The 15,503-nt window shown below is 40.1% G+C and overlaps 2 protein-coding genes across 3 annotated transcripts; one reads left to right on the forward strand and one right to left on the reverse strand.

Annotated features, from left to right (window-relative positions):
• Positions 1-1,116: 1,116 nt before the first annotated feature.
• On the forward strand, positions 1,117-3,213 carry LOC125533847 (uncharacterized). The gene is made up of 2 exons (XM_048697179.2): positions 1,117-1,491; positions 2,581-3,213. The coding sequence occupies exons 1-2, from the start codon at positions 1,224-1,226 to the stop codon at positions 2,793-2,795; spliced, it is 483 nt and encodes a 160-aa protein (XP_048553136.1). The 5' UTR covers positions 1,117-1,223; the 3' UTR covers positions 2,796-3,213.
• A 4,198-nt stretch (positions 3,214-7,411) lies between these two features.
• Positions 7,412-13,820, reverse strand: LOC125539372 (acyl-CoA thioesterase II). 2 transcript variants are annotated; one of them, XM_048702814.1, is made up of 17 exons: positions 13,658-13,818; positions 13,490-13,582; positions 12,939-13,006; positions 12,340-12,421; positions 12,147-12,193; positions 11,888-12,013; positions 11,477-11,554; positions 10,364-10,451; positions 10,045-10,157; positions 9,364-9,426; positions 9,235-9,290; positions 8,759-8,851; positions 8,516-8,572; positions 8,336-8,437; positions 8,193-8,241; positions 8,028-8,096; positions 7,412-7,808 (listed from the first exon to the last, which is right to left on the reverse strand). In XM_048702814.1, the coding sequence occupies exons 1-17, from the start codon at positions 13,671-13,673 to the stop codon at positions 7,731-7,733; spliced, it is 1,278 nt and encodes a 425-aa protein (XP_048558771.1). In that variant the 5' UTR covers positions 13,674-13,818; the 3' UTR covers positions 7,412-7,730. The 2 variants fall into 2 exon arrangements, with proteins under 2 accessions (XP_048558771.1, XP_048558770.1); XM_048702813.2 differs by having other exon boundaries at positions 13,490-13,820.
• Positions 13,821-15,503: the final 1,683 nt, after the last annotated feature.

Consider the following 15,503-nt stretch of genomic DNA (forward strand, 5'->3'; position numbering starts at 1 on the left):
CTGATTATATGTGTCCCCTAATTTTTTTCGCGTTTATGAACCGTTGACACAATTTTTTTTTGTCTCAGCTTGGCGTAATCAAGTTTTTTTATATGGGAAGGGGAACTTGTTGGAGATGCTGAATGTTGTTTTAGCCAAAACAAAATACACTTTACATTCCAGATGGATGGAATATATGTGAACACAATCTTATTCAAAATCTGTCCTGGTTTCTTCCATTTTCATTATTTCATAATCATCACATTGGGATTAAGCGGTCATGATCTTCAAAGTTGTCAGATTTTTATTTTTCAAAGCTAAAAGGCATCTTACATCTGATATTTATTAGAAAAACAATAATCAATATATGAATGACAATTGGACACAAACCGACGAATACAAAATAAAATTACATTGTAAAATGTACTAGCCTTTCTCTTCTTCTTCCGATTATATGCCACCCATCGCAGGTTGAAAAAATTACACCCAATTATATAAAAAAGGACGCCTGCAAACGCTTTCGTCATATCATGCTTTACAAACAACAATAGCCACTCACTCCCTTGGGACGAGATTTAGAAGTCATCGAAGAAGCATCGGTTGAAGCGTCACCGCATGCAAAACAAGCTTGCAATCCATCATCATTGGTCAAAACGGTTGAAAAAATCGAACCATGCCGCAAAAGGATACAGAAAAAAATGTCGAAGTCATCGCGTCAATGGTTTGTCAAATTGCTCTCCTCGGAGGACACATCAACTGCCAAGATATGAAGAGAGACAACAGATCCGGGGACACAAACTCTCACGGGATCTTTTCGATGACAGATCATACATCTTTGAGGTAGGAAAATACCTTTTTTCCAATATGCCATCACCGCCACCATCTCATCGATGTCACCGCCACTCCTCTTGCCGCGAGATGGGGAAGAGGGAGGGGGGGGGGGGGGGGATGCGGCGGTGTGAGGGAGAAACATGGCGGCGGCGTGAGGGGGAAACTTGGCGGCGGCGGCTAGGGTTGAGAGAGGGGCTCCGTTCAAATGACATTGTGTGAGTTGCTCTGCCCAATTTCATTTGAATTCGAGATTTCAGAAGCGACCCCTCTTCAGATTCATCAGAAGAAGAGAGAAGCGAGCTAACTTCAATGCGGGTCCCACCTCCCATCTGCCAAAATTGAATCGCTCTCTTCGCCTCTCCTTGGTCCGCTTCTCTGCTCGCCTCCGCTCCCCCCCGCACTCCTAGCTCCCCATGGCGGGGCGCTCGCCGTCGCCGAGCCAAGCCGGAGCAACGCCCAACCGCCTAAAGCGCAAGGCCCCTGCATCTTCCGCCGTCCCCTCCTCCTCCACCTCCTTAGGGGCGGACCAGGCGGCGGACGAGGAGGACATTGAGGAGCTGGAGAGGGAGGTGGCCGATCTGGGCCGCCGGATACTCGAGCACCGCCGTGACGCCGCCGCCCGCTTCATCGACGCGACAGTATCGCGCCTCGTCGCCCTCCGCCCGCCCGCCTGCCTCGTCGGTATGCGCGCTTCCGGCCTCTCTCCGGTACTAGGGTTTCCGGTTAATTCGTCCCCATTTTGGAGATTTGTATGATTTGCCGGTAGTGCTTGAAGTACACATAGAAAAATGCCCCCGTTTGTGATTTACTGCTAGTCAGGGCTTGGGAATAGGGAGACATGGGTAAAAGCCAGCATTTTGGATCTATGTTGACACTCTTGAGCTATTGAGAGAAACGGAGGGAGGGATTTGTTTCTGTTTGCACAATTTTTCCTCAAATAATCATAGGAATCATTGATTTCTAGTCTAGGTAAGTTATTTGATTGCCACTTGTAGTTGACAATATTTGCTAAGGCTCAGCTTGTGCTTGCTAAGCTTTGTTGTGTTGTGCAGAACTAACTTTATAATCAGTCGTGGAAATATAACCACGAAAACAGAGAGAAGCTTTGTTAGCCAAACAGCAAAATAGGCGTAATTTTGTTAGGCAGACATGATCATCATAACCGACTGCAGCGTGAAACAGAACCTAGAAATTCATGCTTATTTCTTCTTATGGTAATCTCAACTTAGTTCAGTTAAGAAACGAAATGTTGGCAATTTATCATTTGACCTTACAGGATTGTTGTGTTTTACTGTGAGTGACGGGGAATTATGTAAAGTTTGACATATATTATGTGTAAGAAAACATGTTGCATGGTTATTTTATAAGGTGTGAGCTGGCAGAGTGAATCCTGATTGGATGCATTGTGGTTTTAGCTGGGTTTGTTATCTGGTCGGCAATTGCTGAGATAACTGTAACCCAGAATTATTTGCCCTTTCAAATGCGAAAGCTAAAAAAGTGGACTGCTATTTTTCTCGCCCTGTTTTCTCCTTTGCAAATTCAACTAAATATGTGTGTCACATCATCAGAACTCAGAAGTCAGCCCCTACGAATTTTGCTGTTATTTACTCGAAAAATACCTGACTACAAGCTCAGGCTGCTACTTTGCAACCATGATAGATTAAACATCAGTTGTCATGGCATGAATAAAGGGCAAACGTATAGTAATACAGTGACAATTTACAAAAAAATGGTAGTACACCAAGGCTGACACCATTATGGATATTGCAGAAGTTCCAGTTGAAGCACAACCTGCCGTTGGAACCTCGCACGCCGAAGCTGAACAAAATATTACTGAAAAGCTAAAGTTGTTCAAGTCCAAGACCGAGGCAAATATCTCGGCGATGCCTAAGGTGCTTGAGAGAATGAATGAATGTGTTGCTCGTATGGAGAAGGTGGAGCAGTTGAATTTGAACATACATCCTGTTTTCCAAAGAAGGCGGTAGCGTTGATATCGTGCTTCTGTTTTATCTATTACGCGTGGGCTGCTTGCTCACTCAGCAATTGTACCATTTTTAACATGTTGGTGTTGAAATAGCCTGATTCAAGTAGTACTTAGGCGGGATCTATTACTGACAAAGCATTGACATTTACACTATGGATGTACTCCCTCTGTCTCAAAATGTAACATGTTGGCGTTGAAATAGCCTGATTCAAGTAGTACCATTTTTTTATGTCTTACATTTTTAGGCAGAGGGAGTAACATTTTGTTCAGATGTATTTAATCAATGTGTGCGTGTGTGTGTGTGTGTGTGTGTCAGTGTGTGGCTATTTTGCTCACTTCTCCAGGCTGTGTACTCTTTGGTAACCCGTTTCTGAACATTATATGTGAAAGGCAAGGCGGTACATGTTCCTGTTTTGTCACCCGTAGTTCTAATATATTAATGTGCGATAGGCTAACATTGCCTACTGATTGTGAAGCCTGTGTAATAGCAATATACTCTTAATTCTCCTGCTAGCTGTTTTCTCATACGATGTACAATGTGGTCAGCATTCGGAACATTATGATGCTCATATATTAAGCAGAAGTTATCGGATATCAACTAAGATAATCTTACTGAACACTATATAATAACAACTTACCAATATGTGTATCAAAGAAGTAATTTGTTATGGTAGTATTTCTAGCACTGTGATTGTCAGTCTTTTCAGTTTTAGCAACATGAATACTTTTCAGAGCTAATTGAGGTATAGCACGGTAATTGTGGGGCAAGCATGGCATATGAGGAACTCAAAATTATCAGTTCAAACTTAAACAGGATGGGTCATGTTGTGAATGTCTGGTATTTGCTGAATGCAGGGCTTACTTTCTGCCCAATAATAACTGGTGTGCATTGATAATCTCATTGCACATGGTTAAGAAAGAAAATTGTGTGTAATGTGGTAGTCACAGTGCACACTGCTGCGCCCCAGTGGCCGTTTGCATAGAGAAGCTCTATGCAAATGTGTATTGAGGGGTCACCTTTGTCTTTTATATACCGCCACAGCCCATCGACTGATTTTAGGTACTACTAGAACTAAGTTTGTATACACGCATAGGAATGACCAATTTTGAAATGTTTTCAATTTCTCCATTATATCTATATATTATCTGCCTTCCTAGGTTATAAATGATTTTACATGACCAAAGTGCACTTCTTGCTTGATTTTTTTAAATCTATATTTTCCCAATGCATAGCCTCAAATTTGAGGAAATGATCTTTGAGAAGAGCTAATGAATAATTTTCATTGTACCAATATTTTCGTAGTTGTATGTTTGTTGGTTTAGATGCATAGCATGTTACAAATAATCACAAAGTTGTTGTTTTCCAACCACATAGAATGGAATGGACTGCTCTTGACTAGATTATGTGTTCTAGGAAGCGGAGAAGAACAAGCTTTGGTTGATCTGCATCGCATTCAGTGTAACCCTGCAGTATACATGTGTTCTCCACATCCACAAATGAACCACCGACCAACCAGTTCACCCTGACGTTTATAGGATCTTTACAACTACTATTAGTGTGGAGAGTATTTGAATGTTGTTGAAATATCAGATTATCTGTAGGGTACAACTACTAATTTTGTCCTCCAGAATTAAGGGAGGTAGATTCTTGACCCCAAATATTTTCCTATACATTTGACATTTCAGATTTACCTGTTTCTTAGATCTATCTAAATCAAGTGCAATATGGTATACTTTTCTTGGTTGATTTGTAGTAAGATTTTAACATTGTTGCCGTGCAAATATTAAGATAGATGTATGGTTCAGTTGAATTGTACATGTTTCTGCTTATATGGTTCTTTTTGAGTTTGAGAACGGAACTAGATAGGCTTTTTAAATACATTTCATTTATATGAAAGTTTTCCTGCAACTGTAGCTATGGGATCCATATTTCATTGGTGTATTTTAAATAATACATACGTTTTTTTTATTTACAGTTTCAGAGTTGAGTATAGCTGCTACTTATTGAAAATATGATAAGTTAGGCATTCAGTTGGGATATCAGAGAGCCCATTTAGTGACTCTAATATGTCTAGCAATGAGTTTTGTACTTTGATAATGATCCAAATACTACTAGCTAAATCTGATTTCAGCAAATTACCAGCTTCATGCGTTCTACGAAGCAAAATAGTGTATTTGTATATGCATGCCATGCCACTAAAACTACTTCGTCGAACAGTGCTCTGCAAAAGCTCTCACAAAATTCCTATCAGCAAACTTACCAAATAACCTATTATTTTATGAAGATTGTAAATAGGACATATAATCTTTATCCTAAATAAATAAATTATTTTTGCCACCACAAAGTCCAGTATGGTCTTAGTGTTGATTGCACTGAAACTGCTTCTGGTATTGAAAGTTCGACTTGACTCTTCACTCCTCTACGCATCGAATTGATTCACCTCCTCATTGCTTTCAACCTCTCCAAACTTCTCTCATGTTATTGCAGAACATCACGTTTTTCCAAAAAAAATATACGAGAAATCGATCGTTTGACTCACAAACGAACACACTCTTATCTATATTTTGGACTGATTTTCCATTTTTTTCATACTATGCTTGAATAAATATATAGAGTTCTAATTCGAAATTCCCCTGACTTTGGTACGCGATTCAGTTCATTTGCATGGAAATTTTAATGTTAATCTAGCACCTGAGTAATGCATTGATGACAATGTATAGCACATTCATATAGTGGGTCCATGTCCCATAAGAAGGTTATAAGCCACCTGAACTTGGTCTGAGATTTTAATATGTTGCTGAATGAATCAACATTATTGTGCTTCACTATACCTTAACAATGCAGCCATGTTGTAACATCTCATTTCTTAACTTACTAGAAAACATTTATGTTCTTATATAACACATCTAGACTCCCAGTTCCAATTTTAACCAGAGAAAAAAAAATAGATGTCCATCTCCCAGCATCCAAGTTGTAAGTTCCAAATGGTTCCTATCGACTGCAAGACAATTTGCTTCTCTTCTATTTATCATCTTCCCAATGCTCTATTTTATTCTTCGTCAATAGAAAGACAACAATGTTCATGATCTTTCCCGTCTGTTTTTTGTAAGGCGAGTTTGTGCATCTTCTCCTCCCTGATCTAAGTCATCTCAATAAGGATGCTCTATCTTAAAACCACCTGCAATTCCTTTGTTTTTCTTGATACAGCAAACTAATGATAAAAAAACTAAATAGAAAATCTTTAATATCAAGATTTCCCTATGGCACAATTTGCTTACAAACCTATGTTAACTGTCCTGTAGTATGATACCAAATGGGGAGCCCTTAAAGCAGGCCAGGCAATGATGGAACCAAAGCCAATTTTCATGAGAATAGAAACCAAAGTCGAAGAGAAAGGTCGAGCAGGTGCAAAGGAGGGGAAGGTCAGGAAGAAGAAAAGACGTAGTAAAGGACTCGTGGAGGCATGAGTTAGGCTTATGAGTACTGACTGAATGGCTCCTTAACGATCTTAGGATACATGTTCTGCAAAACCATCTCATATATGATTGTGTAGATAGCAGAAAAGCTTTGGTGGGAAGGAAGCCTTTGACTTTTTGTAGAGAGAACTGAGCTTAGCAATTCGTTCTCTCAGGTTTTCAAATTCAAAATTGTACTACATTGAGATGCCTAATTGTACTACAAACAGTTATATGCACCCGAAAGAAAGTTTGGAGATATTTCTTGTGTCATGTTCACCATTTTTCATGATTGTGGAAATGTTTAATTTAATTCCAAGGTCAAAACTTTTACTGAGATGTTTCTTTGCCCCATTCCAAGTTAGAAATCTGATCCTTTGTAGTTGGTTGTTATTATTGTTATTTCACGATATGTTTTTGTAAGAAACATAAACTATTATTTGCCATTAGCTACCTATATTAGTCGTTAGTCGGCGCACACATGTTACTTATTTTAAGTTGGCATGTAAACAATTACTATTGCCTATATAGCATGACTTGAGAAATTCTTTTCTTTTGACATATTCATTTGCATTTTCTAAACCAACTAAATACTTACCTAAGAAGCATCAGAATTGGAATCTACTCCTGGTCGCGATATGGGTCACACTTATATTGCCAACATAAAATGAACAACAGTCAACATGCAGCGAAGTGAGCGTCTTCCTTTGAATTATAGTTCACACTTCATTTATCAACATAAACTCAACAAATTCAGTGTCCCCATGCAACAACTTCCTCTTGACCCCTACGAATGTCATTTTCTAAAAATTGACGCTTTCAAGATGGAGACCATGGCTATTATTTCTGTGGACCTTCAGGTGAAGAAGAAATTACAACATTGTGAGAACATATAATTTCATATTGCTGACCAATGTGAAATGAGAAATGCGGCCCATGACACCATTCATTTTCATCATTTACGTATCTATGCCACTAAATAATCTAATCAATTCATTTACATGCATCATGCCCCGTAGCAACGCACGGGCATTTAACTAGTATAGGATAGTGTCACAAGTATAGGATAGCATCACATCATCAATAGTTTTGCCAATTTAACAGATGCGTGGAATAGGCGCAATATATTTAACTTCTTCGCATGAGGCCCGAGACTTTAAATTGAGCGTGGAACAGATATTTGAAATGGTACTACATGACCTCAGGATTACAAAACTTTGAATTTGAGGTACATCTGTCTACATTCATGTGCGGCGTGTTTGATGGCAATTGCCATCCACATATGCAAAGGAAAACCTGAATGTGAATCAGCATGCGAGGATACAATCGTTCACAATAAGCATGTGTGCCAAATTCAAGCTGTAAGCTGTACTCCTATGCATAAATCTCACCATTGTCTCCGTGTACTATATAAGATAAAAATACGGGACAGCAAGGGGAAAGAAAATATTAAAGTACAGGCATGGCTCTTCTGCACATCTCAAAGCTTCGGCCTTGGGGTTTGCCCGGGTGTCTTGGCCCTCCTAATCAACGCCTCTTGGGTCAGCGACACGATGAGCTGACAATTTATGGAATTTATTTTAGATGAGAAAAATAGTAACACGATGAGCTGACAATTTATGGAATTTATTTTATATGAGAAAAATAGTACTCCCTACGAATCAAAAAGAGTGTCGTGGCTTTAGTTCAGTTTTAGTTCAAAACACACTTTTTTGGATCGGAGGGAGTAAGTAGCACCACAGTCGGAGCTTTGAAAGAATGAAATTAATGTGCATACCTCTCCTTGCCGGTTGAACATACGTCCGGTGACGAATCCCCTACCACCATGTGCGGATGGGCTGTCGATCTGTGTTCATGAAGGGAAGATGACATTGAGATGAGAGCCTCTTGAACAAATTTTATTCCTATCATGATCGATTGAAGATACAAGCCAATAGCTTACCACATATAACAACCAGTCATCAGCTTTCACAGGCTTGTGGAACCACATCCTGCAAAACATTAACAGGCAACAGAAAAGAGACCATTTATTGGTGGGACGAATGTGGCAAATTAAAAACCCCGATAATGACTCTTGAAACATACGAGTGATCAAGACTGAGAGAGTATGTCTTCAAACCCCTCTTCCGGTGCGGATTTAGGCTGACGCCTGAATATAGTAGATCCGAAGCATATGCTACAACGCATCTGTAATACCATAGAATAATGTCATCAGCATATCCAGCTGTTCAAAGTATGACCAATGTACAGCGATAAATGGCCAACCTATGCAGAGCTGGATCATCCGAAAGTTTTCCTCTAGCTCTAAACCAATAATGCAGGCTGAAAAGAATCAGATGCATTACTGAATCAGAAAAACATATATTGCAATACGATCTATGTAAAAAATATTAGTCTGGAGAATCTATACTGAAGCTTAGAATTTCTATCTAAAAAGATCCGTGAGCCACGAAGAAACAAATGATTAGTGAATCTCAAGGCCGCAAAAAAATTTCATCGCAAACTTACCTTGGTTCATGTTGAGATTTAGAATCTTGGCAGAACCTCATTTCAATGGGCCAAGGTACAAACTTTTTCTTGGCAGCTGAGTTCCTATATTGCCTGCAGATTACTGAACTGTCAGGACTCAGGTATGACAGCATGTGATAAAGAAATGAATGTACTGTCATATTCATATGACAACTGAAGCTTAAGAAGTATATAATTATAATATTCTAAATGAATCTTATGGGTTTCACCTCTAGCCTACGCCAACTTTTTTGGGACTAAAGGCTTAATTGTTGTTATTACTGTTATTCCAAATGTGTCATCGAACTAGTGCCATTACCAGAATGGGGGATCCACTTGAAAACTAATAAACACATAAACAATCATGCTTTTCTAACAGTTCAGAAGATGTTGCATCTTAAGGTGAATATTTTTAAGTTAAAACAGTTAGTTTAGCCAACTAGCAAAACATATGATTCGTAGTCAAGAAAATTTACATCGGAAACCGTGGATCAGTGAGTCTTCTTTCCCGTATCTCCTCCATATTCAGGAGCTGCATTTGATTACTTATTAGTTCCAAGACTATTTCCCCAAGGGCATCAGAGGAAAGTGACAAAAATCCTTGCCTGTTCTGGAGGAGGAACGACAGGCATGATTGCAGCCTGATGCTCAAACCCTAATTCTTCCTTCTGCAAAAGAACCAGAACAGAAGTTAGACACCCTTTCTTCTTTGTATAGTAGATTACTTTAGTGGGGCTGATCCTCCAATGTATCGCCTAGTAGTATCATTTCGCTAGTTGTACTCTTGGACAAATTTATTACTTCACTTTGATACATATATGCTGATTGTTGTTTGGGACAAATAATTGAATTGATCTATTGGCAGCGGATATAGCAAAACAACTCTGGGTTTAAAATTTAATAACTTAAAACTTTGTATAGTATGTCTATTCATGCTTGATTTGATTATCATGGAAACCTCTTAGGAACATATGAACCTAGTATTGAGATAGTGAACACAATTCTCTGTTCAGTCTGGCACTCCTTTTTTTCATTTTTTGTGCAGAAGAGTTTGGACAGATGATATAGTTTAGGGGGTTTAAACACTAATAAACTAAGGAACAACTATTTGACACAACATTTCGGAAGCTACTAGGTACAAAACTGTCGTTTGAGCTACTGTCTAATATTCTCAACATGAACAAGGTACACGCTTCCCCTGGTTATATCACTGGGAGTGTTAAAAATAACTAAAACTTGCCTAACTATTCTGCTATAATTATTTATACAACTTTAAGGATAATCACCTGGAAAGAAACAATTAAAGTGAACATAACAAGGCCTTTCTGCTTTGCCTCCACTTTTCTGGTGGCAAAGCTGGTTCCATCACGCTCCCGATGCACTTGATATATTATTGGCACTATATAGCAGAGGACATAACAAAGACAGATATAAACATAGTTTTGTTTGAACAAAAGGATAATGCATTAACGATCAAAACTTAAAAGGATAATTACAGAACAGGGCATTAATACGAGTACAGTACTGATAATTATAGGCCAGACTTTAGTTTCTGCTTGCCCCCTGTTATGGACAAAATGAACACAAAGTTTATAATATTCTTACTGTTATTGTCTCCTGCTATTAGAAAAATTGCATGCAGACTATGCACAAGTTTCAGGCAATCGACAGTCTTGGATGCTGCTGCTAGTGCCTGCATGAAGGTTAAGACATAGTGAAAACCATTGGCAATGATGTGCAAAGCTTTTATTCTACCCCCCTTTATAGTGAAAACTAGTCAGTTTTACAGTAAATGTTTTTTCTCTTGTATGGGAGTGTAGGGAGTGAGTTATGATGACCACTGACCAAGCAGTGCTTTTTAACCAAACACAAATAACTGAATCAGAATAAGGTTCATAGTGTCAAATACTGACTAGTTTTACTGCCTGTGTTATGTTCTAAAACCTTTCTGTCTAGCTATTTTTCTTTCTGCTGAACTGCTCCCTAAGTGAGCTGATGTATGGACTGCTGGTTTCATTTGATAATGAAAAAAAAAAACTGACTGGTTTCCATTTGATATCTTGAGTGAACACCATTTAAATAACAGAAAAGCTGAGACTTACCTGGGTTCCAAGTATTGTATTAAAAAATCTACAGTTAACAGCAACCATGACAAAGAAGATTTCTATTTGATCTTGTCCCGAGTTCAGAACTTCAAATAAAAATATAAAGAGTTCCTAGAAATCTATAATCACCAAGCGAGTTCACAAAGGTGAATTCTGGATCTTCTGGTCTTAATTCAAATGAATTCGTACAGGCATTCAAAAGGAACATTTATGTGAACAACTTTGATAACTTAATTTCATTGAAGAAGCTAATTAGCAATAAGGTTGATAACACATTATGAAAGAAAATACCAAAAGGATAAACATCGCCAACAACAATGCAACAGAGCTGTCTTGAAGAAAGTTGATTGCATTATTCAAACATAAAATGTATATCTGTTACTGAACTGTTTCTTGTGGAGATACTCATACATGTGAACTATATGTTTCTAAAAGTTGAGGGAATTCAGAAGCATGCTTAAGAAGCTTCCTTTTAGCATTGACTCGGTGATTCACATATTCATACTTAAATATAGGAACTAGGATATCCCTCCAGAGCATAGAAATGAGGCGGTCAAATACATGCAGTTGGCAGATATAGATGACAGCAACTAAGAGAGTGGTTGAAGCATGCCTGCCCAATCAATTGTCCTCCAAAAACTTGATTAAAAGTTGGAGCTTCTGGCAAAGTAAATCCACGAAAGATATCAACCTACAAAATAGATATGAATTAAGGTAAGCAAGATCAGGAAGTAAACTGTAAATTATTATGATAGCATGCTTGTCTCTTTAACTTGTAGACCATGAGATGCAAAACTGAAACTGCCAAATTTGCTCTTGTATTTCTTTCTTTTAGGAAATGTCAATAAAATACAATGGCCAACGATGATATTAAATCAAAGTTAGCAGACATAGCATAAATGTTACGATTTAAGCAATTAGTATGTCTGATCATCATTCCTCCAGTACAGTGAGCAAACTGAGACATGATACCTTGACAAAATAGAAATATCATAGATACAAGCATACATCTATCTAGACATACCTCTAATTTCTCTAAATGTAAAATTTGTTCCATCAATGAATGGCTTTCAGGTGTTTCTTCTGCATTCCAAATTGTCTTGGTTTGCAGCAGATGTCCATATTGACTTGGCAATACAAAGCAGGACAGCTGCAATACATGAATAACAATAAGCTAAAGCCAACTATTGGATTTGGAAAAGCCATCAGCTAATATCACTGCAAACGGAAATCCTAAAGCTAATAAAATATCAAGTTAGAAAACAGAATATGGAAAATTATACCTTTGTCACCGCAATAACATTTACTTGATGTACAGAACTATTGGTCCCTATAAAACAATACAAAACATTAGGAGTTATCCAAAAAAATACATGAAATACAAACTGTTAGTCTTTTCAAGCAAAATATGGACATACATGATGAAAATAGATACTGTCCATAACAAAACTAAAATCATGTATAGAGATGTCTTACCGTAACCAAAGTAGTCATACTTATTTAACACATAGTCTGGACGGTTTGCTTCTTCTGTGTTTGCAGGAGCAGAAACTTCAGCCTGCAAGATAATGACAATGTCTTTCAAATTAAAGAATTCTTTGATAGAGCAATACTTTCTTGGCTGTTGAGATAGGAATTTTACTCTGAAGGTCTGGAACTATAAAACTCAGGTTTAGTCTTTCCCCCAGAGCAGGAATGCAAATAACCAACGATAGAGAAATTGAACATCACTCTTTTCTTTGCATGATTTCCCAGCAACTTAGAAAGAAAATAGTTCTTGTAACAAATTATGTTTCATCATTTTGAGAAATCGCAAAAAGCCTCGCTTATCGATGCATTGATGACAAATAGAAAAAAGTTATTTACAAGCCTACGAGTAGGCCAACGAATGATCTTCTATCTGTAATGCCGAAAATGAAGCACCCAACCCATTCAAATTTGCTGATATAGTATTGTTTTTCAGATAGTAATCAGGACCTCTCATAGTGAACAGCAGCATTATAATGAACTCTGCCATTCTGTCAAAGAAAGGTGTCTCTGTAAATAAGTGAAGCAAGAACTAGCATGACCAATACCTGCCCATCCAATATGATGCAAAGGCCATCCACGGGTTCACCTTCACGGGCGACATAATCACCAGGTTCTGCAAAATACCACCATGAAAACAAGATGCATAAATCAACTTGACCCCACACCACAATCAATGAATACAAAATCACCACCACTCCAGGTAAGCGCATACACCGAAGAGTCAAGGGCTAAACAACATCTAGTTAATAGGTACGCACTGAAATGCAGCGCCCAGTTTTTTAGCAGCCTAATTTGCATGCAGTTGCTCTCGATGGTTAAAATTTTCTATTTATGCAGATCGCAACGCCAGTGCAGAATCATGAGATGCATACAGAATCATGTGCGCGGTTTGAAGTACAGTGAACTAATACAAATCATGGGAGTCACATCAGACATCACTGACCGACACAGAGAGCATCCTTCAGTACAGAGTACTCTGAACTGAGGCAAGCCAGATTTAGGCTGCGCTCGCCTGAACCAGGCAAGCCCGGTGGGCCGACCGGTCGATCTAGGGGGCGCTACAGCACAAGGACGGGGGGCGGCGCGCGCGACTCACCGTAGTGCTTGACCTGGACGGCCTCGGCGATCCTGCGGATGGAGGAGCCGGGGAGGCACTGCAGGAGCGGCACCTGGCCCAGGAACTCCGTCACTGCACACCAACGGGAATCGTCCCCAGAATTAGCCACAGTCGCTCCCAAATCCGGCAGGCTCGCCGCTGCCTTACCTTGTTCCCGGTCCATCGGCGGAGGCGTCGGCGGCGCGCGGCGGGTGGGAGGGGAGCAGCAGCAGCAGCACCGGGGCAGCGAGGCAGCTGCGGTTCCGGGAAGGCGGACAATAAATAAAAATCTCGAATTTAAAAGCGATTGGGATTTGGCAGGGTCGGGAATTTGTGGGGAGGACGAGGCGAGAGGAACGTATACCTGCTCGGGTTTTTTTATATATTTTTTCCACACGTGAGAGGTGTGGACGCGTGACGGGGCTGGAGTCGCTGGAGTGCTCTCTCAGTGGCGTGTGGGCCAGAGGACAAAATATATGTGGGGTAGCCGAGATGTCGACGACAAACGGTTGCCCACGCTGACCCGAATTGATGATGGGGAATCGTTATGCATGTGCGCTTTACTGGAATGCTTGTCTCGTCGGGCATCTCTTCAACCGTTTGATGCTCGTATAATCACACTATTAGGACATCTCCAACGATAATCCGTAAAAAACAATCCGTATCTGTCCGCGGATAGGGGATCAGTCCATGGATACAGATGCGGAAGGCTGCATCCAATAATATTCATATATATTTGGGCAACAATACGAAAAAACCAGACGAAATTCATTCAAACTGGATAGATTTTATTCAAATTCAAATATAATTCACATAAACAGATGATATTTCGACCGTTTTACTAAAACTATATTAAAAAACACTAAACTCTATATTGAACGATCACCTCGTAAGCATGACCACCCTGTCCTGCCGCACGGCCGTTGGCGTCCATGCCGCCATTGTCGTCCCTCCAGTAGCGTAAGGATGCCAAAGGGCCGCAATAGCCTTGTTCGACAGCTATCTGACGCTCGCGTAGGGCTTAAATAGGCGCAGCCAAGCCAGGCGGAGGGGCGGCTAGCCCGCTTCAATGCGGCCCATCTGCCGGAGTTGGTTTCTCAGGACGCTACGAAGCCCGAGAGGTCGCGTCCGTCTGCGCCGCCTTCCCGTCCGGTCAATCACGAGCATCAATGCTGGCCGCTGCATGTTGTGAGCCGGCATGAAATGCGACGCGACAAGCGACGTGACGTATGGGGTGGGCCAGGGCGGTCATACGTGGGCTTGGAAATGGTCCGGGCGCCCGCAAAGCCCCCACGTTTGTCTCTAGTTTGTGGGAGAAAACACATCCGGATCTCTCGGCAGGGCGATACATGCCCGCGTTGGATGGCTTCCGTCATCCGGTCAGCCGTCAGCGTGGTCCGGACGTATGCAGGCGGTTTGAGGGTCGGTGTTGAAGATTCCCTTACTCCTTCCGTAACAATCATTCAGTCGTGCAAGTGAAAGGCAATAATGATGATATTCGATGAGCTAGCCATGGCAAGGAGAAACTGGTATGAAATCGACTTGTCTTGTCTGTGTAAATATGTTTAACCTAGTGCCCATGATTCAGGCCGTTATGATTAAACATGTTTGCAATGACAATTAGAGATTATAGTTTCTCATGCTATGCATAAGTAGCTGGGAGTTAATAATGATTTATCTTGGATATCAACATAGCGTTAAAATGATTGTGATGTAGTATGATGATATGGTATCCTATGAATGTTCGAGTGGCTTGACTTGGTACATGTTCATGCATGTAGTTGAATCAAAACCAACATAGCCTCTATAATGTTCATGTTCATGGTGTTCATATCCTACTCATGCTAGTGTCCAATGTTACTTATGCATAATGCCTGGTCATGATCGTTGTTGCTCTCTAGTTGTCCGCTTCCCAATCTTAAAGTTGCTAGCCTTTGAGTGGGGATTCTGCTTGTACATCAAAAACCTTGAACCCAAAGTTATTCCAGATGAGTCCACCATACCTACCTATATA

The sequence above is a fragment of the Triticum urartu genome, chromosome 2A (assembly GCF_056163025.1).
Source record: "Triticum urartu cultivar PI428250 chromosome 2A, HENAU_Tu73, whole genome shotgun sequence".
Taxonomy (NCBI): domain Eukaryota; kingdom Viridiplantae; phylum Streptophyta; class Magnoliopsida; order Poales; family Poaceae; genus Triticum; species Triticum urartu.